The 20,778-nt window shown below is 56.4% G+C and overlaps 1 protein-coding gene across 3 annotated transcripts; it reads left to right on the top strand.

Annotated features, from left to right (window-relative positions):
• The first annotated feature begins 6 nt into the window (after positions 1–6).
• On the top strand, positions 7–20,546 carry ARHGEF40 (Rho guanine nucleotide exchange factor 40). Of its 3 annotated transcripts, XM_045288100.1 has the most exons (24): positions 7–22; positions 2,469–2,666; positions 3,270–4,518; positions 4,663–4,821; positions 4,969–5,089; positions 5,663–5,759; positions 5,871–5,954; positions 6,079–6,195; positions 7,110–7,205; positions 7,320–7,435; positions 7,822–7,948; positions 11,563–11,685; positions 11,789–11,932; positions 12,962–13,575; positions 13,723–13,957; positions 14,144–14,230; positions 15,668–15,883; positions 16,635–16,805; positions 17,320–17,497; positions 18,360–18,464; positions 18,683–18,826; positions 19,323–19,453; positions 19,870–19,916; positions 20,018–20,546. In XM_045288100.1, exons 1-23 carry the CDS (start codon positions 20–22, stop codon positions 19,909–19,911), a joined length of 4,557 nt encoding a protein of 1,518 aa, XP_045144035.1. In that variant the 5' UTR covers positions 7–19; the 3' UTR covers positions 19,912–19,916; positions 20,018–20,546. The 3 variants fall into 3 exon arrangements, with proteins under 3 accessions (XP_045144035.1, XP_045144036.1, XP_045144037.1); XM_045288101.1 differs by lacking the exon at positions 18,683–18,826; XM_045288102.1 differs by lacking the exon at positions 7–22 and having other exon boundaries at positions 2,589–2,666; positions 3,547–4,518.
• The last annotated feature ends 232 nt before the right edge of the window (positions 20,547–20,778 follow it).

The following is a 20,778-nucleotide window of genomic DNA, read 5'->3' as shown; positions in this document are numbered from 1 at the left end:
CGCTGCCCCGCGCGGAGCCATGGTGAGTCCCGGGTCGCAGCCCTAGTGTCCCCTCGATCTTTACGCAGCCCCCTTCGGATCCCTTGGTCTGCAGCCCGGTGCCCCCTTGGCCTGCCTTCGGACTGCTGAGAGCTCCAGGGACTGCCCTCCACCCGCTTCTTCCCTTTGGGCTGGCGCTGGCGCTGTCCCCGCCGCCGGGTCATGCCTTCGCCTTTTCTTTCTTCCTCCTCTTCTGCGCCCCTCCCCCACCCTCCCGTTAGGCTCTCCCCCTGGCGTACACACCTCCCCCCTCCCCATCCCCGTGCTGACCTGTGCTTCCCTTTACAGGATCGGCTGCCCCCCATCCCCCTCCCCCTCCGGGCGCTAGTTTCTTCACCGCAGGACACCCCCTACGGGATGGTCTTGCGGCGACTCTGGAAGAGGGCCCCAAGGCGCCCCCTCCACCCCCCGCCCCCGGCCGCAGGTCATGAGAACCACCATTTTCCATCCCAGTCCCCAGCCCGGTGAGGCGGGCCCACCCATCCGGCCCTAGGGGACCGGCCACAGATGTGGCTGGGCCGGAGCCAGGGGCATGATCCTAGGGAGCGAAGAGTCTGGTAGCAGACCAGGGTAGCCGACAGAGTGGGGAGGTGGGCTCACAAGGCCAAGGGGGGCGTGACGCCGGGCCGACGAGGCGTGGTGGGGTGGCGGGGTGTCCCCGAGCGAGTGCAGACTACAGGGAACAGAAGAAGCGCGGCCTCAGAGATTCCCCCCGCAGCGCAGAGGCAGCAGGGCGGCCTCCCTGCGGAAGGTAGGGCACCCTGGCGGCGGGCAGTTCGGCGCACAGGAAACAGGAGGACATTATCAAGGGGACACCCAGGCCAACAAGAGTGGGCAGTGACCTGGGAACTTTCACTCCTGGAGTACTCTGAAGAACTAGTGCCGGGACCATGCTGGTACTGCCACAGAGAGAGCCCCCTGCAAGGAGCGGGAGGGCCACAGCCCAGGAGATGCCTACTGCAGAGAGTGAAGGGGGTGGGGGCAGGCCCTGCCTGGGGGACTCTGCAGGGAGTGGAGGAGGGGTAGGAAAACTCGGGCCGCTTTCACTCCATAGGGAAGGGCACCCCCTGGCAGGGAGGATGGGGCAAGAAGAAGAGGAACTGGGCCCTGGAGTACTGACTCAGTCACCCAGGTCCCCACTTTGGTCCCTGCCCACTGCCCCCGCCCCAGACCCCTCCTCCCCTCCTGCCGCTGCCGCTTCCTGTGGCTGGGACTCTCGCTCAGCCATGAGCTCACCGCCCCTAATGGATTGCAGCTGCCTCGCCGCTCCAGCTCCCCACTCCAGGCCTTGGATCAGAGGAGCCACCGGCATCACCCCTCCACCCCGCCCCACCCCCCCGCCCATACCCCCCCCCACCCCGCACACCACCCACACTCACAGTGCTTGCTCTTGCCCAGAACACTGGGGGGGTCTGTCTGCTCGCCCACGTACCTTGGGGCCTGGTCTCTGTGCTGACGCACTGAATGTCCCTCTCCAGAGTGGCTGCCCTGGCTTCTCAGACAGTAGGAGAGCCTCCGAGCGCTGTACAGTATGTGGATTCAGAGAAATGGCAGGGCATGGGGGGGGGGGGGGGGGGGGGGGGCGGCAGGGCAGCATAGGAAACCAGGGAAACATGGCAGGGCCATCCCCCTTCCTCATTCACAGCATATACATTTAGTCAGAGGCACTTCAACACCCATCTTAAAAGGCAGACAAGTTTGCAAAGAAACAGCCCAAGGAGTGGCTGTGTAGCATCTGGTCTGGGGGAAAATGTTGTCCTGTGGACTCGGTCAAGTTTTGATGTAGCAAGGCCGACCTTGTGAGCCGGCTGGCTCCAGGTAGAAACTGGCAAAGAGAGGTCCTTTGGAATTGGGAGGGGGGGAATGGGGGGATGGGGGGGTGTCCACTGGAATGCATACCACCAAGGCCTCTCCTCCCCTTCCACACATGCGCTTTTGTGACTTTTGCCTCCTTCCGGTGCCCACCCCAGGTCTTAGTAGCCATTCCCACAAGCTCCAGAGAACCACTCTGGGAGAGGGGTGCTTGTAAGACCCAAGAAACCACCAACGCCACCCACCCTCTCTAGGATACGGCGAGATGGATGGGGCTTTCACTTAGGATATAGGTGGGGCACCACCTCCCACCCCCAAGTTCTCATCAGTTCAGTGCCCCCATTGCCTCCCGAAGAACTCCTGTGCCACTGCCCTGATTCACAAGAACCAGGAGTAGCCAAGGGCTGTGGCGATCACAGCTCATCCTCCCGGGAGCTCCCCAAACCCAGACCTGAGATGCATTCTGCACAGCCCACCTAGACCTGTGCTCACTGGCCGGCAGAGCCAGCACTGCAGCCTCCAGTCAGTGTTCCTGAGTGCCCACTCTGCACACTGTACAGCCAGGCTGCTGGGGACACAGCCACCCCTGCTCTGCAGCCTGGTCCTATCTCTCCTAGGAGCCCGAACCAGTGGAGGACTGTGTGCAGAGCACACTTGCCGCCCTGTACCCTCCCTTTGAGGCGACAGCCCCCACTCTGTTGGGCCAGGTGTTTCAGGTGGTTGAAAGGACTTATCGGGAAGATGCACTGAGATACACGCTGGACTTCCTGGTACCCGCCAAGCACCTACTTGCCAAAGTTCAGCAGGAAGCCTGTGTGAGTGGCTGAGTGTTCTTGAGATTCACCACCCTCCTCCAGAGGCTAGTGGGTCTGACCAGCTTCCCTCAGTCTGAGATACAACTGCCCCTGATCCTGGGTCCCCACCACCCATGCCCAGGCACCAGAACCCCATTCATTGACCTCCCCCCTCCCCACTTGGACCCTGATCGTTCGGATACTAGCATGCAGTCTGAAGGAGACCCAATTCCAGACACTCCCCTCTCAGACCAACTTAGTCTCAAGATCCCAACTCCCCAAGACAGGACTTAACAGAGAGCCTGCGTTTCTCAAACGATAAAACCTCTTAAGAGTTTCTCACTCCTCTAAGACGATAGCAACTGCTGACCATGTCTTTGTAATGACTCAGTTCTTGCCTTCCCACATACGGACTGGCTTTCTTAAGATCCCCTACCAACAGGAGCCTGAGCCTCCTCGTGCCCTTCTGTGAGCCACGTGAACACACCCAAAGCCTTCTGCTGCCCCTGGGGTTCCTAACCACCAGTCACAAGGCCAGCCCTGCCCAAAGGGGTCCCATGCTAACTGTCCTCTGCGTTGCTTGTGCAGCAGAGGGCCGATTGCAGCCTCCCTCTCTCCCCCCAGGCCCAGTACAGCGGTTTCCTCTTCTTCCACGAGGGCTGGCCTCTCTGCCTGCACGAGCAGGTGGTAGTGCAGCTAGCCTCGCTCCCCTGGCAGCTACTGCGCCCGGGAGACTTCTACCTGCAAGTGGTGCCCTCAGCAGCCCAAGCACCCCGCCTGGCACTCAAGTGCCTAGCCCCCGGGGGTGGGCGGGTGCAGGAGCTGCCGGTGCCCAGTGAGGCCTGCGGCTACCTGTTCACCCCGGAGTGGCTGCAAGGGATCAACAAGGATCGGCCCACAGGTCGCCTCAGCACCTGCCTCCTGTCCGCTCCTGCTGGGATTCAGCGGCTGCCCTGGGCTGAGCTCATCTGCCCGAGATTTGTGCACAAAGAAGGTCTCATGGTTGGACATCAGCCAAGCACACTGCCCCGAGAACTGCCCTCTAGCCCCCCTGGGCTCCCTAGCCCTCCACTCCCTGAGGAGGCCCTGGGCGCCCGGAGTCCTGGCGATGGGCACAATGCCCCCGTTGAAGAGCCCGAGGGCGAGTATGTGGAGCTGCTGGAAGTGACACTGCCCATGCGGGGAAGCCCTCCGGAGGTGGGGGGCCCCTCTGGTCTCTCCAGGACCCGGACAGTCCCCACCCGCAAGGGCCCCGGAGGGAAAGGCCGGCACCGAAGACACCGGGCTTGGATGCACCATAGGGGCCAAGGACCTCAGGACCAGGACGGGGCACGCCCACCCGGGGAGGGGAGCAGTGTGGGGACAGCCCCTGGGTCTCCCCTAGAAGCTGAGGCTCTTCCCCAGGCAGCCATGCTGGAGGGGCCTGAGGCCCCAGCCCGGCCCACAGGGGAAACTTCTGAGTCCTGCCTCCGCAGGCCAGCGGAGGTCGGGCCCAGGGCAGGGCAGGGGGCTGAAGGGCCACCTGGTACCCCTCGGAGAACAGGCAAAGGAAACAGGAGAAAAAAGAGGGCTGGGGGCCGAGGCGCTCTCAGCCGAGGAGGAGAGAGTGGGCCCCTTAGCCCTGGGGACAAGGAAGAGAGTGGCCACCAGGAGGCACCTGTCAATCTCCCGCTGCCAAGTGACGACCCTGACATCCCAGAAGGCAGCCTGGGTAAGGAGGAGCAAGGAGACTCGGGGAAACCCAAGTCTGAGCCACAAGAGGAGCTGGGAGTCATCGAGGAAAAGGACCCGTGGCCTCCAGAGGCCTGTGAGCCTACAGAAAAGGGAGCCCCGGAGACAGAGCAAGAGGGTCCAAGCCTGATGTGTATGGCAGGTAAGCTGAGTCCCAAGTCCAATCAGGCAAGGAGCAGAGCAGATCAGGTTGAGAAGGGGCTGGAGGAGGCACAGAGGCTAGTCTGGGAACAGCAGCCAGACCCATCCTCACAGCTGGCCCACAGCTCTGCCCGTATCTGTCCAGGACCCACAGGCCCTGATGGACTCCTGTCTGAGCCACCGCTGGAGACTGGGAGGGAAGGAAAAGGGGACGGCACCCCAGAAGAGGCCCCTCCAAACTCCATCTCTGAGGACCCTGACATACCTTGGGACTTGATGACATCTGGATTCCTTGTCCTCACTGGTCAGTGGGCATCAGTGGGTGAAGGAAAAGGAGGCTGGGGATTTGGGGGGAGGGCAGTTGAGGAGGGTTTGGAAGTGAGGCAGGCCGGATGGGAGGTGGCCAAGCACTACCCCTAGGCAGGACAGCCTGGTCCTTTTGTGTCCTCAGGAGGGGTGGACCAGAGTGGGCGAGCTCTGCTGACCATTACCCCATCGTGCTCTCCTGAGGAGCCCCCACCCACCCGAGCCACGCTGAGCACTGCCCTTCATTACCTCCACTCACTGCTCAGGTAACTGAGGCCCAGCACTGGCACCCAGACATTAGCTTCCTGACTGGTGCACCAGGCTGACCTCTCGGGACACTGACCGCTTCAGCCCTCAGACTGCCATGGCCTTGACCTCTGACCTTACTGACTCTTGACCTTCATCGATCCTCAAAATGAACACCTCGGGTTTTCAATATCCTAAGGCCCTGCTTAGATGATCAGGGCATGGAGGTGCTCATTCGATGACTCTGTTGAGCACCAGTACCTGTTGCCGTGCCAAGGACTGGCGTTGAATCCATACCTTCCCAGAACATAGAGTTTCCTAGTTTTCCTGATCCTGATCCTGGACCCAGTAGCCCCATGAACATATACTCCAAATTGCTAAATGAAAAATAAATAAATAATTACTAAGTCATCCCCACTTTGACACATATCCCAGAGGCTTGCTGCTTGACCCTTTGCCTATTGCCTCCCAGGACCTCGCTTCTCCGGAGAGCTGTTAAAACTAAAGGCAGGCCCTGTGCCCTATGCTGCCCTGCCACAGCCCACCTCTCCCAACCCACAAAGCAGTCTCTGTGACCCTTCCTGCCTCCACAGGCCTGACCTACAGATACTGGGGCTAGCTGTGCTGCTGGACCTTCGGAAGGCACCCCCACTGCCTCCAGAGCTCATTCCTGCCCTGAAGCAACTTCAGGTAACCACCCCCTTGAGACAGACACTTTCCCCTACATCCTCACTCCTCCCTGGGGACCATTTCAGGCCACCCAGCTGCCCACAGCCCACCGTGATGTGTGTCTTCTAATAGGACTCGGGAGACCCTCTCATCATTCAGCGGCTGCTCATTCTCACTCATGACGATGACCCTCCAACTGATCTCTCCGGATTCCAGGTTTGGCTCTAACCCCCACCCTAGTCCTGCCTCGGAAGTAGAGGGCAGCCTGGCTGGAGCCCCAGGCCAAGGCCTGACTCCCTGGGCCCCAGGCCAGAAACCCCCTGCCTTCACATGTCTGCAGAGTGCCGAGTTGCTGTCAGAGAGTGACCTGAAAAGAGTGGCCAAACCAGAGGAACTTCAATGGAACTTGGGCGGTCACAGGGACCCCTCTCCCGGCTACTGGGCAGAGATACATCAGGTAACCATTGCCTCGTCTACCTAGGCCACAGGATCAGGAACATTCTAGAAGACTCGCTCCAGGAGAGAGTGGTCTGAGACATGGCCAGGGAATTGGAAAAACATGTCTTCTGTTCCATTCAATTCAGCAAGTGCCTGCCGAGTGTGTACCCTGAGCAAGATCATGCGCACGGTGCCGTGGGCTGTCGGGAGGAGTGTCTTCAATAAATTCTTAATATGACATTAAATAGCATACGATTTGAGGTGGGACGTAAACCATAAAACAAAGTAGAAAATCTTATCGCTGAGATGCAGAGGCAGAGTCAGGAAAACCCATCATGGTGCCATGTGACCTTTGGTTACTTCCCCACCTGCCCTGAGATGAGGCCCTTCTCCGTACCTGTACCAGCATCCAGGCCTCAGGCTCCTGGCTCACAAGTGCTACGGTTGTGATTGGATCTCCATGGTCCTTCCAGCACTTACCTTTCATGATCTTTCAAATCCAAGTGCTGTGTGTATTCTAGAAGAGACAATACCGAGATAGCCGAGCTGCGTGTTTGGGGGTGGTCTGTCATATGGTCTCGAAGCTGTGTGTGAAGGGGGCAGTGTACATGAATGCACAGAGGGAAAGGTTTCGCAGGGGCCTGCTCTGTGAAGGGGGCGCGGGACTCATATTTACTGAGCTGCGCAGTGCGCCAGCCTAGGCCGGCTACGGAGCCGGCTTCATCTCTTTACCCCTCAGAAAACCCTGCCTCGTCCTCACTCCACAGTTGAACAAACTGAGATTCGGGAAGGTTCCTGGACCTGCCCATAGTTGCCCAACTAGCAAACAGCCAAGTCAGGAACTGAACCCAGCTTTGCCTCCATAAAAGAGCCTCTGGGGCTCCCATGCTGCAGGCACCCACATCTCATCTCTGCCCCTTGACCCCGCCTCAGGAAGTGGCAAGGCTGTGTCTTCTGTGTCAAGGGGTGCTGGCCTCTGTACGACAGGCAATTGAGGAGCTGGAGGGAGCAGCCCAGCCAGAGGGAGAGGTAGGAAATGAAACCGGTTGGGTGGCAGGTGGGATGGAGCTGGGGCTGGGGCTGGGGCTGGGGCTGGCATGAGGACTTCCCAGTGAAAACCTATCAACTTCCTCCTGCCCCCAGAAGGAGATGGGAATGCCAGAGCCCCTGCAGAAGGTGCTAGCAGATCCCCGGCTGACGGCATTGCAGAGGGATGGGGGAGCTATTCTCATGAGGCTGCGCTCCACCCACAGCAGCAAGTACGAGGGTCGGGTGGAAATGGGAGGTGGAGACCCCACGGAGGGCTGCTGCTACGCTTTACTGAGCTGCCTGCCAAGGGGTTCTTACTGAGCATGTATCTGGACAAGCTATCACGCGTCTACCCTCATTCTCTCATTACTTCCACCACATTCCTGTCAGTTGGTTATGATCACACATGGACAATTGGAAGAGCAGAAATGTTAAAGGTCATGGCCACCATCATTCAGGGTCAGACTTAAAATCCAATCAGACTTGAAATCCATAGCATCCATAATGCTATGCCCCCTCCATGTGTGCACCCTTTTATGGAGGGGAAGCTAGGATGGTAGGTATCAGGCGCTCTCACCGAGGGAATAGCTTACTCTGCCCCTGGTCCTGTCCCCAGGCTGGAGGGCACTGGCCCAGCCACACTGTATCAGGAAGTGGACGAAGCCATTCACCAGCTCGTGCGCCTCTCCAACCTACATGTTCAGCAGCAGGAACACAGGCAGCGCCTCCAGCTGCTCCAGCAGGTGAGCGAGGACACCTCTCCTACTCAGCCTGGGCGCCTGGCCCCCAGGACAACTTTTCCCACCCCACCCCCACAGTAGCAGTTGAGGGGGCTCTAGCTGGGCTTGACTGAATGGCCCTGTCCTTTTTCCTCACCTGCCGTGGAGGTTGATCAAGGTCAATGTGAGATTCAACAAGAGGGTGAGAATATCTCAACACCCACAAAGAGGAGAAGACAGGTCTCCTCCTCCCCACTTCTTATGTGTAAGCAAGGTCCCTTAGAGATTATGGGAGATGTTTGGGTGTTCTGGGAGATTCTAGGAAGAAGGGATTAGCTTGGTGTTCCTATATGCCGAGCCTCGAAATAATTCATGTCAGCCCTTCAGCTGCACGGCTGTCCTTTCCCCTTCAACTCTGTACACAATGTCATCCTCCAAACCCGAGACTCGAAAGGTCCCATGTACCACTACTCCAGAAGGAGAGGGCATTGGAAGTCACTGGATAGCTTGGGAACCACAGACCTCTTAGGAAAATGCAGGGATAACAACTGACCCTTCTCTCCTAGGGTAAAGCCCCACAGAGAGGTGTTCTCCACCCCGCCATGTGGGATAGAGGGACTTTGAAATAGGCTAGTCCCAAGCATAAGGAGCCCTGGTGGCATTGTATGGAAAGTGTTGGGCTGCTAATCTCAAGGTCAGCGGTCCAAACCCACCAGCTGGTGCATGAGATAGAGATGAGGCCGTCATCTCCCACAAATATATACCATCTTGGAAAGCCTATTTGGGTCGCTATGAGTCGAAATCGACTCACTGGCAAGAGCAGTCCAAAGTATGGGGAGTGAGCTCTTCTTGGATCTTGACTGTGAGTAGTGAGAAAAGGCCAAAGGGGGTTCACTCTCTGTTTCCTGTGATTTGTGCACATCTGCTTCTCAGCTGCCAGTTTGTCACACTGATGCTTGAAGTTATGTCATTAGTATTTCAAGTACCAGAAGAGTCAACCAAAGTACACGGGTTTCAGCAGAACTTAAAGACTAAGAACGGGCAGCAGAGAAGGAACCGACTCCCCACTTCTGAGGAATCCGTCTCTGAAAACCTATGGATAGCCACCAGACATTATCAGATACTGAAAACTTCACGAAAAGAAGCAGACCTTTGTCAGCAGATGAGCCCCTCAGGTCAGAAGGCGCAGAAAGCAGGACTGAGGAGGAGCTGTCTTCTCAAAGTAGACTTGACCATAAGGACGTGAGTAAAGTAAAGCCTCGGGGTCTTCATTTACTGATAGGGTGCGACACAGAATGAGGAGAAACCGCTGTAAACATTTATCTGCAATTGGAACTTGGGATGTTCCAAGTATGACTATAGGAAAATTGGAAGTGGTCAAAAATGAAATGGAACCCATAAAGCCTGATATCCTAGGCATTCGTGAGCTGAAATGGACTGGTATTGGTCATTTTGAATCAGACCATCACGTGACTTACTATGCTGGGAAGGACAGATTCAAGAGGAATGGCGTTGCATCCATCATCAGAAAGGACATTTCAAGATCTGTCTTGAAGTACCATGCTGTCTGTGATAGAATTAGATCTATATGCATACAAAGAAATCCAGTCGGTACAACTATTAGCCAAATTTGTACGCCGACCACAAAAGCTCATGGTGAAAGTGCGGAATTTTACCATCTTCCGTCTGAAATTGATCAAACATGAAATCAAGCGATAAAGATAATTATTGGTAATTAGAATGCAAACGTTGAAAACAAAGAGGAAGGAATGGCGGTGGGAAAACATGGTGTTGGTGATGCAGACAAAGTTGAAGACGTCATGACAGAATTTGGCAAGGCCGATGACTTCACCATCACAATACCTTTTTTCAACAATACAAAGGCAGCTCTACACGTGGATTTCTCCAGATGGAATACACAAAAATGACAGTGACTACATCTGTGAGAAAAGACTATGGGGAAGCTCAATATCAGCAGCTAAAACCGCGCCCAGGCCATCAATTGCTCATATATTAGTTCAGATTGAAGCTACAGCACAATTAAGACAAGTCCTCACAAGCCAAAACATAACCTTGAGCATCTTTGACCTGCATTTTTAGACGATCTCAAGAACAGATCTGACACCTAGAGCATTAACGACAGGAGACCTGGTGAGCTGCGGGAGGACATCAAGAACATCATTCATGAAGAAAGCAAAGGTCATTAAAAAGACAGAAAAGGGAAAAGAAAAAGACCAAAATGAAAGTCGGAAAAGACTCTGAAATTTGCCCTTCATCATAGAGTAGCCAAGGCAAATAGAAGAAATGATGATTGAAGAGCCAAACAGACACGTTCCTAGGGTGGCTTAAGAAGACGAAGTAAAAAAGTATTACAACGGCATGTGCAAAGACCTAGTGCTACAAAACCAAAAGGGAAGAAGCGGCTCGGCATCTCTTGAACTGAGAGAAAGAAGAAGAAAATGCAAGACATGAGTTGCAATATTGAAAGATTCTATAGGCACACTACTGAATGATGCAGTGAGCATCCAAAGAAAGTGGAAAGAATACACTGTGCCAAACGCAGAATCCCTGTACCAAAAGGAACCATTTCAGGAGGTGGCATGTGATCAAGAACTGGTGGTGTTTGCTGAAGGAAGAAGTCCAAGGTGCACTGAAGGCATTAGTCCAAAACAAGGCTCCCAGAAATTGATGGAATATCCATACAAATAACTTGATGGCACCTAATAGCAACAATCACTTTCTCTATCCCAGCATCCCAGGGCCTGCATCTCCTACTCCTTGCTGGCTTGTGATCTGTTTTTAAACTCTGTTTGAAAAACAAAAGCACAGAGGATAGATTTGGAATCGGAAGTGCTCAGTTTGAGTTCCAAGTGTAAGATGTGGACAAGTTACCAAGCTTCTTTGCATGTCTGAGGCCTCTCCCACCCTCAGGAACAGTGATGGTTGAAACACTGACTCACAGGAGCGTTAGCTTAGGAGGAGTCAGTGGCTCCAGCAGCGCATTATAAGGTATGTGCTGCTGACATGGGTTATAACTGGGCATTCTCAGACTGCTCGTCCTCAGGCTACCCATCCCAGCTTCCAGCCTTTCTCCAAAGGAGCAAAATAACCATAGGTTTTCGGTCAAGTGTTCCAGTGCATCCAAGTGTCTATAGTTCCAAAAGTAGGCAACAAGAGCTCAGCAGGTGCTTAGCTCAGAGAGAGAGAGAGAGAGGGCTGCCTTCTGACATCTCTCCAAGGATGATCCTGGTACCATTTGCTGCAGGTTCATGGCACCGGATTTTCTCTGGGCCATGGTTAGCCAGACCTCATCCTGTCTCTTGTCACACCACTTTCTCGAGAACACTCTTCCAGTGTAGCCTGGGAACACTAACCCACCTTCTCAGTGCTTAGGGCCAGCCCAGCTTGCCCCTTATGTGGTGCTACCACAAGGAAGGTTGACTGCCCATTTTTTATCACACTCGACTCCTGCGGAAACTACTGCCATGCCCGCTTTCCTGATGAGACTGAATGGGCCCCCCAGGGTTCTATGGATTGGGGTGGGCCGGCGTGGGAGCTAGATCTCCACCCACCCTCTCCTCTCTGCTGCAAGCTCTCCTTCGCCCTCATGCCTCTGCTCTCCCACCCAACCACCTCAGGTGCGACAGTGGCTGTCGGGCCCAGGAGAGGAGCAGCTGGCCAGCTTTGCCGTGCCCGGGGACTCCCTGTCTGCACTGCAGGACACAGAGCTTCGATTCCGGGCTTTCAGTGCTGAGGCTCAGGTGAGGAGGGGCCAAGGACCCAGTGAAAAAAGACAGGCAGAGAGGGAGAGACGGACTTGACTGCAAGGAAGGACCAGATCCGAGTATCGCCTCCCTTCTCCAGGAGCGCCTGACCCAGGCACGCGAGGCCCTGGCCCTGGAGGAAGATGCAGCCTCCCAAAAGGGCCTGGATCTCTTTGAAGAGCGGCTGGAGCAGGTTGAGAGCAGCCTCCATCGGGCCCTGCGGCTTCAGCGCTTCTTCCAGCAGGTGCGTGCCGGGTGTTCTTCCTCTGTGTCCGCCATTGCCCTTGCTTGGCCTGGAGAGGCAGGTCAGATAGCGTAGACTCAGCCACCCATCTCCCGGGCTCTGCCTCCTACCTGGTGAAAGACCGGGAACAAGGCCCTCAGGCTGAAGGTGCCTCCGGAGGCCTCTTCCTGACGAGGCTATGGCGAGGAGCACGTGAGGAGCTACAAAGCCCTGCAGCTCCATAGAAGCATTAGTTCTTTTATCTCGGTCCTCTGTCTCCATTTCCAGCCAAGCCAGCTGCCACTGCGTTGGCTCAGTCATGCCGACCCCGGGCATGTCCCAGTAGAGCCACGCTCCATAGGGTTACCGGTGGCTGTGTGCATTCAGAAGGATCCCTGGTTTGGGGGTGGGTGGGGGGTGATTGGGTGGAGGGGTTGGGCTGCTAACTCAAGGTCAGTGGTTCACCAGCTGCTCCGCAGGGGAAAGACGAGGCTTTCTACTCCAGTAAAGATTTTCAGTGTGGGAAAGCCACTGGGGCAGTTCTGCCCTGTCCTGTAGATTCGCTGGGAGTCAGAGTGGACTCAGTGTCAGTGAGCGTGTGCTTTCAGAAGTGGGTCACCAGGCCTTTCTTCCGAGGCACCTCCAGATGGATGAAGCCCTTGGGTGGTTCCCCGGTACTCAATGCGCTGGCTTGGCCACTAGCCAAAAGGTTGAAGGTCCAAGGTCCCCAAGAGGCAGCTCAGAAGGAAGGCCTGGTGAGCTATCTCAGAAAACTCAAACCTCGCCAACGGGCAGGCGCACAGCTCCACTGGGATACACAGGGTCTCCGTGCATCAGAACCAACCCAACTTCAGCTTCAGCCCCCTTGTGACGCTGCCAACTCAAGTAGACAGGGATGCGGGGATAGTGAGAAGTGGTGTTCTGAGATGAGGGAAGGGGAGGGGCGTTAGGGAGCCACCTGCAAAGGAGGGAAGAGCTATTCTATGGTGCGCGGGAACAACACAGTGCCTACACGCTTTGTTTCTCTCCCTAATCCTTTTGGCTTTACAGGCCCACGAGTGGGTGGACGAGGGGTCGGCCCGGCTGGCTGGAGCCGGGCCCGGGCGGGAGGCTGTGCTGGCAGCCCTGGCCCTGCGGCGAGCCCCAGAGCCCAGCGCTGGCACCTTCCAAGAGATGCGGGCCCTGGCCCTGGACCTGGGCAGCCCAGCCGCGCTACGAGAGTGGGGGCGATGCCGGGCCCGCTGCCAAGAGCTGGAGAGGAAGATTCAGCAGCAACTGGGAGAGGAGGCGAGTCCCAGGGGCCACCGCCGAAGACGGGCAGACAGTGCCAGCAGTAGAGGAGCCTCCCGGGGCCCCCACAGCCCCTCACCCAGCCTTAGCTCCCTGCTGCTCCCTGGCAGCCCAGGGCCACGGGCAGCCCAGTCTCACTGCTCACTGTCCCCCTGTGGAGAAGACTACTACGAGGAGGAGGGCCTGGAACTGGCGCCAGAAGCAGAGGGCAGGCCTCCGCGGGCTGTGCTAATCCGAGGCTTGGAGGTCACCAGTACGGAAGTGGTCGATCGGACATGCTCCCCACGGGAACATGTGCTGCTGGGCCGAGCTGGGGGGCCGGATGGGCCCTGGGGCGTAGGTACCCCTCTGATGGAGCGCAAGCGGAGCGTCAGGTGAGTTCCCATCCCCATTGATGGCCAAGAGGTCTAACTGCCAATTAGGAAAATAATATGGCACTGCCGGTGGGGGCCGGTGGGGGGAGTGACTTTCTGCCACGCTCCAGGTGACACCTCCACTGCCATTCCCTGTTGCTCCTACAGTACCCAGCAGCGCCTGGTGTCTGAGCTGATTGCCTGTGAGCAGGACTATGTGGCCATCTTGGGTGAGCCAGTGCCACCCCCCGGGCCTGAGCTGAACCCCGAACTTCAGGGCACCTGGGCCGCTGCCCTGAGCACTCGGGAGAAGCTGCGGAGCTTCCATCGGACGCACTTCCTGCGGGAGCTTCAGGGCTGTGCCGCCCACCCCCTGCGCATAGGGGCCTGCTTCCTGCGGCACGTGAGTGATCCAGCCCACCTCCACCCTCCTTCCCAGGACCCACCCCCTCCACGTGCGGGCCCCATCACTTTCTGGGCAGACCCAGAGCTTCCTGAGGACCCAACTCTTCCTTGGGTGGCAGTGAGGGATGGAACAGAGGAAGGGGAGGAGGCCTCACGGGTCGGTTTCCTTCTTCCGTGGGTCTAGGGGGACCAGTTCAGCCTCTACGCCCAGTATGTGAAACACCGACACAAACTAGAGAACCGTCTGGCTGCGCTCAGCCCCCCGACCAAGGTAACCTTTTCTCCAGTGCTCATGGGCAGGGCGGAGGAGCTGGGAAGACCCCCAAACCTTTGTTGTGATTGTGCGGTGCCATCGAGTTGGTGCCGACCCATAGCGATACCATGCACAACAGAACAAAACACTGTCTGGTCCCAGGCCATCCTCACACTGTTCCCACGCCGGTGCCCATTGTGGCAGCCCCAGGGTCCATCCATCTTGTTCGCTGCCCCTCTACTCTACCAAGCATGGAGCCCCTGTCCAGGGACTGGTCCTCCCCAACAACTCAAACCCTTACTGACCTCAAAATCCCTCTGGAAAAAAAAATTTAAAAAACCTTTCCTGGGTATGCTCAGGCGCATCCCAGAATTGCGTTAGGAGCCAGGTGAGTCAGGGTTCTTACGTAGAGCACCTAAGAGATCTTGATTCCCCCAGGCCTCTGTGTTTCACCTGGTAAATGGGGCAGCAGTCACTTTCCCCAACTCTCCAGGAGCCCTGAGTATCAAGCGGCCTCACATCAGAAGAAGTGAAAGAGATTAAAAAAGGGGAAAGCCAGAGAAGAGACCACAAAGAATTATCATTCTCTTTCTGCTTCTATTTCCCCTCAAGACACAGCAACTGGCTGAACTCCTGCAGGCTCCCCACCTGCCTTCTTTCCCAGGGGCAGGTTTGGGACTTACTACCTGGAGTATCTAGGGATTGCCATAAGTCAGCTTCTACCTGAAGACAACTGACAGCCATCCTCTACACCAGCGGTTCTCAACCTGTGGGTCGCACCCCCTTGGGGGGGGTCAAACGACCCTTTCACAGGGTCACCTGAGACCATATTTCTGACGCTCTCAGAAACTAAGACACTGCGCCTCTATCCGTCTCCAGGCGGTCTGCCCACATGCAGACATGCCCACATACAGGGTCATCACAACATGAGGAACTATATGAAAGGATCATGGCATTAGGAAGGTTGAGAACCACAGCTCTAAAAGGATCTGAGTGGCGCAAGGGATCTGTGGTTGGCTCGTGGCTTAGTGGCTATGCGTGGGGCTGCTCATCACAGGGTCAGTAGTTCAAATCCACCAGCCCCTCTGACACAGAAAGTGGGGCTTTCTACTCTGTGAAGAGTTGCAGACCTGGAATCTCACAGGGGCAGGTCTACCCTGTTCGATAGGGCCACTGTGAATGGGCATCGACAGTGAGTCGAATGGCTGATTTGCACTAACCTGCAGGTTGGCCGATGGAGCCCACTCAGTGGCTTTGAGGGCTGGCAAATGGCTTCCGTAACAAAGCAGTTCTACCCTGGAACCCATGGGGCCCGCCCTGAGTGGCCTGCCAACTCAATAAATGGCAGCCGACAGCAAACCGGCTTCATCTACAACCAGAAGCCTGGAGTGTCACTTCCTCACCCACCCGCTTGGCTCTGAGAAACACCGCCCTCCTGTCTCCTCCCTGACCCAGGGCTCCGTGGAGATTGGCCCTCACCTGCCCCGGGCCCTGCAGCAGCCGCAGGAGCAGCTGGCCCGCTACGTGCGGCTCCTGGAAGAGCTCCTGAGGGAAGCTGGGTCAGAACTGAGTTCTGAGCGCCAGGCGCTTGGGGCTGCAGTGCAGCTGCTCCGGGAACAAGAGGCCCGAGGCAGAGACCTGCTCGCCGTGGAAGCGGTGCGTGGCTGCGAGGTGAGGCCGTAGCTCCAGCCTCTCCTACTGACAGGGCCTCGTCCTGTGACCCCCGCAAGCCTGTGCCGGTGAGGTCAGGAAGCCCCCAGGTCTAATTTCGCACGGGCTGGGTGATCTTGGCTGAGTCACGGAATTTCCCTGGGCCTCAGTTTCCTCATCTTTACATTAGGAAGTGACGTTCTGCCTGACTGGAAAGTCCCTGGTCCTACATCTGCTCTGAGCCCTCCTGTTCCTCTTCTGGTTCTCCTATTGCCCCCACCTACCCAAACCGCCTCCTGCATCCCCACAGCCCGTACACACCTCATTCTCCTCTACCTAGGGAGAGCCTTTTCCAGCCAGACGGTTCCAGAGTCAGTTTAACCCCATCTAGTGGGTTAAATAAATAAATAATAAGTCCCAGTCATAGTTCCCTCAGTGTTAGTTTCCCACAATCTAGAATCCTCCCCTCCCCTAGCATAGACTTATTTTCTGTTCAATTATTGCTAGGGCAAAATGGGGCTTCAGTTCCCAGCCTCCCTGGGGTGGGGGTGATCTGTAAACCTCAACTGCGCATGTACCTCCCCCTCTTCAGGAGCAGGGCCATGCTGCCGGGCCATGGTGACCAGTAGGTGTGGGTGCTAGCCTAGCGGTCTGTCTGACTCTTTGACTTTGCCTGAGAACCACAACAGTAGAGCCCTCACCTCCTGGACTCCACTGTTCACTTGATACAAAGGGCTCCTGGGCCAGCCACCTGTCCTCCTTCCTCCCCCAGATAGATCTGAAGGAGCAGGGACAGCTTCTACACCGGGATCCCTTCACGGTTGTCTGCGGCAGAAAGAAGTGCCTTCGCCACGTCTTCCTCTTCGAGCATCTCCTTCTCTTCAGCAAGCTCAAGGGCACTGAAGGGGCCGCAGAGAACTTTGTGTTCAAGCAGGCCTTTAAGGTACAAATGCCCAGAATGAAGCGTGGGCAGGCAAGTGGTGTTCTTGAGAACTTTGGGTGCTCGGGAAACTCAAGCCCAAGTGAGGTGCAGAGTCTACATCAGCTGGCTTATAATTAATCACTGAGCCAGGGTGTCAGGGACAAATAGGTGTCCCTGTCTCTGGTCTACCCTAAGGGCTTTTCCTTATAGTGGTACAGGAAACTCATTGGGTGTCCCTTGAGTGTGGAATGGAGAAAGCCTCGTCCCATTAAGAACATATGTGTCTTTTGAGTTAGAGGCCGTCCCTGGGGGAAATAAAGCAAACTTAAAACTTACTGACTCATAGGGACCCTATAGGGATGGGGTAGAACTGGCCCTGTGGGTTTCTGACACTGTAAGCCTTTATGGGAATAGAAAGCCCCATCTTTCTCCTGAGGAGTGGCTGGTGGTCTCGAACTGTGGTAGTCCTGCCCCATGTGCCACCACCTCAGCGAGATTCACTCCGGCTTCATCCCCTCCCTCTGCTCTTCCTCAGACCGCTGACATGGGGCTGACAGAGAACATTGGGGACAGTGGGCTCTGCTTTGAGCTGTGGTTTCGGCGGCGCCGGGCACGAGAGGCGTACACTCTGCAGGCAGCCTCTCCAGAGATCAAACTCAAGTGGACAAGTTCGGTTGCCCAGCTGCTATGGAGACAGGCAGCCCACAACAAGGGTACTGGGCAGAGCCCAGGGAGGGCATGCTCTGAGTCAGGGTGAGGGCAGAAGGTTATCTGGAGAGTGTGGAGGCAGCGAGGCTGTTGAGTTCAAACTGCCAGTGTTTTGGTTAGCTGCCAAGTGCTTTAACGGCTGCAAGAAGACAGATGGGAGACAGGTGGAAGACAGATGGGAGCGTTTAACAGACTAACCAAAGCAAACTCACTTTCATTGATAGTGACCCTAGAGGGCAGACTAGAACTGCCCCTATGGGTTTCTGAGACTGAACCATCAGTTATGGGAGCAGAAGGCCTCATCGTTCACCTACGGAGTGGCTGGGAGCTTTGAACCGCCAACTCTATGGTTAGCAGGCCAATGCACAACCCACTGTGCCACCAGGGCTCCGCTGCAAACTGAAAGTATAAAGAAATGTGATTTTGCTCGTGATGCTCAAGATAAGGGGAGCAAACCAAACTCACTACCAAGTCCACTCGGACTCATAGAGACACTATCAAATAGGAATAGAATGCTGGTTTCAAGCTGCCGACCTTTTGGTTAGCAGCCCAAATCATAACCACTGTCCCACCAGGGTTCCTAGTAGATAAGGGGTGAGTGGAGTGGGGAGGTGGGCATAGTAGGAGAAGTTGGGTGGTGCCAATGCCACAAGGGCAGTATATTAAGAGAGGCAGATACCCGGGGAGGAATTCAAAAGACCATCAGACGCAAGTCATCATAGTCAGTGGCAGGTGTACCCAGAGACTCCAGGGTACTGATGCTGCAGAACGGGAGCTGGAGCAGAGCCAACGGAAGAGTCAACTGAGGCAGCGCTGGGGCCGCAGCAGGAGGGGTGGAAGGTTGGTAACAGCGCATCTGTTCCTCAGAGCTCCGAGTACAGCAGATGGTCTCCATGGGGATTGGGAATAAACCTTTCCTGGACATCAAAGCCCTTGGGGAGCGGACATTGAGTGCCCTGCTCACTGGAAGAGGTGAGAGCCAGAGTGCTGGGGGGTAGCCCCCCAAGTCAAAACTTTGTGAATGGGTGCAACTGTAGGGAGGCACAGTGGAGGGAGGCAGGGTGATGAGTGCAGCATCTCTTCCACGAAACTGTGGGACTGCCTGAGAGGGCCTCTGTGAGACGGAGGGCCTAGGGAGGGCTTTCCCACACCAGCACCCCACCCTCCCCCATCCTCCCCACTCTCTGCAGCCGCCCGTACCCGGGCCTCCGTGGCCGTGTCATCTTTTGAGCATTCCGGCCCCTCCCTTCCCGGCCTCTCACCGGGAGCCTGCTCCCTGCCTGCCCGCGTCGAGGAGGAGGCCTGGGATCTGGACGTCAAGCACATTTCCCTGGGTGAGGCACCTCTCCAGGGGTGGCTCCCATCAGCTGGGTCATCCTGGCGATGCTCAAGCTGCTTGCTGCTGAACAAGTCTTCTTTCTAGCCCAGTTGCCATGGCAACCGTGGGACAGCTTCCCATTGCTAAAAAGGCCCTTCCTTCTGGTTGCTCGGGTGATGCTTACAGCAGCCTGTTGCTAAGAAGCACTTCCTCTGTACTTTTCTCTCCAGCTCGCCCAGTTTCTATGGAAACTGCTTCAGCTTCCTGTTGTACCCTCCTGGTTCTCCACGGCCATCCTTTTGGTTTCCTGTTGCTTCTTCCCTGGTTGCTCTAATGATGCTGCTGACAATTTCCTGCCTCTTGGTAGGGGGGGGGGGGGGTTTCTCTTGCAACTGGATTGCTATGGTGACTCAGTTTCATGTTGCTGTGGATCTTTTTCTTCCCTGATGGAGCAGTTTGGTTTCTGAAGGTAATCTGCAAGGCTTCCTCTATCTGCTGCTCTTCCCCTCCAGCCCCAGACACACTCGACTCTTCTGGCGATGTGTCCCCAGGACCGAGAAGCAGCCCCAGCCAGCAGGCCCCCCACCCCGGAAGCAGCACTCCCACCTTGGCCAGTGGAGGGATCTTAGGGCTGTCCCCGCAGGTAAGTCCCTACCACTGGCTAGGGATTGGGCTCATCTCTTTGACCGCTTTCTGGATGGGCTCTTCTGATGATTGGGGGCAGGGGGCGGCAGGCAGTGATTCTGTGCTGCCAGCTGAGGCTACCACTTGGCCATATGACCTAGTGTGCCTGTCACCAATTGCCCAGACCCCGCTGGGAGGCCTCAAGTGGGAGCTGCGCAGGACTTGTTAATAAGGCGCATTCTGGGTAGAAAGGGGAGAATCCCAAGGGCCTGGATTAGGCTTCAGTTAAATCAGCAAGATTCAGGATACTGGTGAGAAGTGAGGTGGATTGACACAATTGGGAGAGGAAGAAAAGAGAGGCCTATTGGGGGTGGGGGTGGGGGGGTGTGTCACTTTCCTCCCCCTGTGAACTCACTGCAGCTGCTCTCTCCTCAGAGTCATGCTCGGACCCCCAGTGACCCCACCACCCCTCTGTGATCTGGGTGAGTTAGTATCTGCTTTCTTGCTCGCCTTTCCTTCTGCCTTCCTCCCTAGGCTCGCTCCCAACCCACCTTCCCCTTCTCCCCCGACGTCTGTCTTGCAGAAAAGGCCCAGAGGGTTGCCACAGCCCCTCCTCAGCACATCTGGGGCTGGGATGATGGTGGGACATGGCGGAGACGGAAGAGTACTGGACTCCTTCCTCTGCTCCTCAGGCCCGGGCTGAACTGCACCACTGCTAGCCCGGGCTCTCCCAGCCTCGGGCCTTCTCCCGGCTCGACCAAACCACAGTGGTCCTCGGCCTGGCTTGACTACATATCCCGGAGGCCAGGAAATGACCCTCCTTTTAGGACTTTATCTTGGGGGCTCCTGTAGGGCCCCCGGGGCACAGCTCCATTATCACCTGGTCTTCTGCCAGTCAGTGTTCTCCCCTTCTTCCCCCCCCGAGAAAACGCCCTTCAGCCCTGCCAGTGTGAGTTCCTCGCTGGGTTCCAGGATGGAGGTGTGGGAGGAAAAGGAGCTATGAGAACTGTTATAGGGGGGCAGGGGGGAGCTGCAGCTTTATATTTGTAATTACTGTTATTATAGTGTTATTGTTATATTAAACGTGTTTACCCACGCTTTGCCACCCAGGAGCTGGAGCAGGCTTCTCTCTGGGTTACAGTGACACTGCTCGTCTGAGCACATTCCCTCACCCAACCGTTAACGCCTCGTTAGTTGCAATCAAGTCATTTTGGACTCCCGGTGACCCTGTGTGCAGCACAGAACTGCTCTGTCAGGCTTTCGGAGCTGTGTCATTTTAGAAGCAGAGAGCCACTAAACCTGCCTTCCAAAGCACCCCTGGGTGGATTTGAAGTCTACTGCTTC

This window comes from Echinops telfairi, unplaced genomic scaffold (genome assembly GCF_000313985.2).
Source record: "Echinops telfairi isolate 266 unplaced genomic scaffold, ASM31398v2 ScPeMD7_18;HRSCAF=68, whole genome shotgun sequence".
In the NCBI taxonomy this organism is placed as follows: Eukaryota; Metazoa; Chordata; class Mammalia; order Afrosoricida; family Tenrecidae; genus Echinops; species Echinops telfairi.
Note: the sequence above shows the minus strand (reverse complement) of the source record. Positions and strands in the feature narration are given on the sequence as shown.

Coding starts and splice junctions, on each gene's coding strand:
- ARHGEF40 (XM_045288100.1), top strand. Junction 7,949..11,562: donor GCCTCCAGCTGCTCCAGCAG/GTGAGCGAGGAC, acceptor CAACCACCTCAG/GTGCGACAGTGGCTGTCGGG. Junction 14,231..15,667: donor CGCTCAGCCCCCCGACCAAG/GTAACCTTTTCT, acceptor TCCCTGACCCAG/GGCTCCGTGGAGATTGGCCC.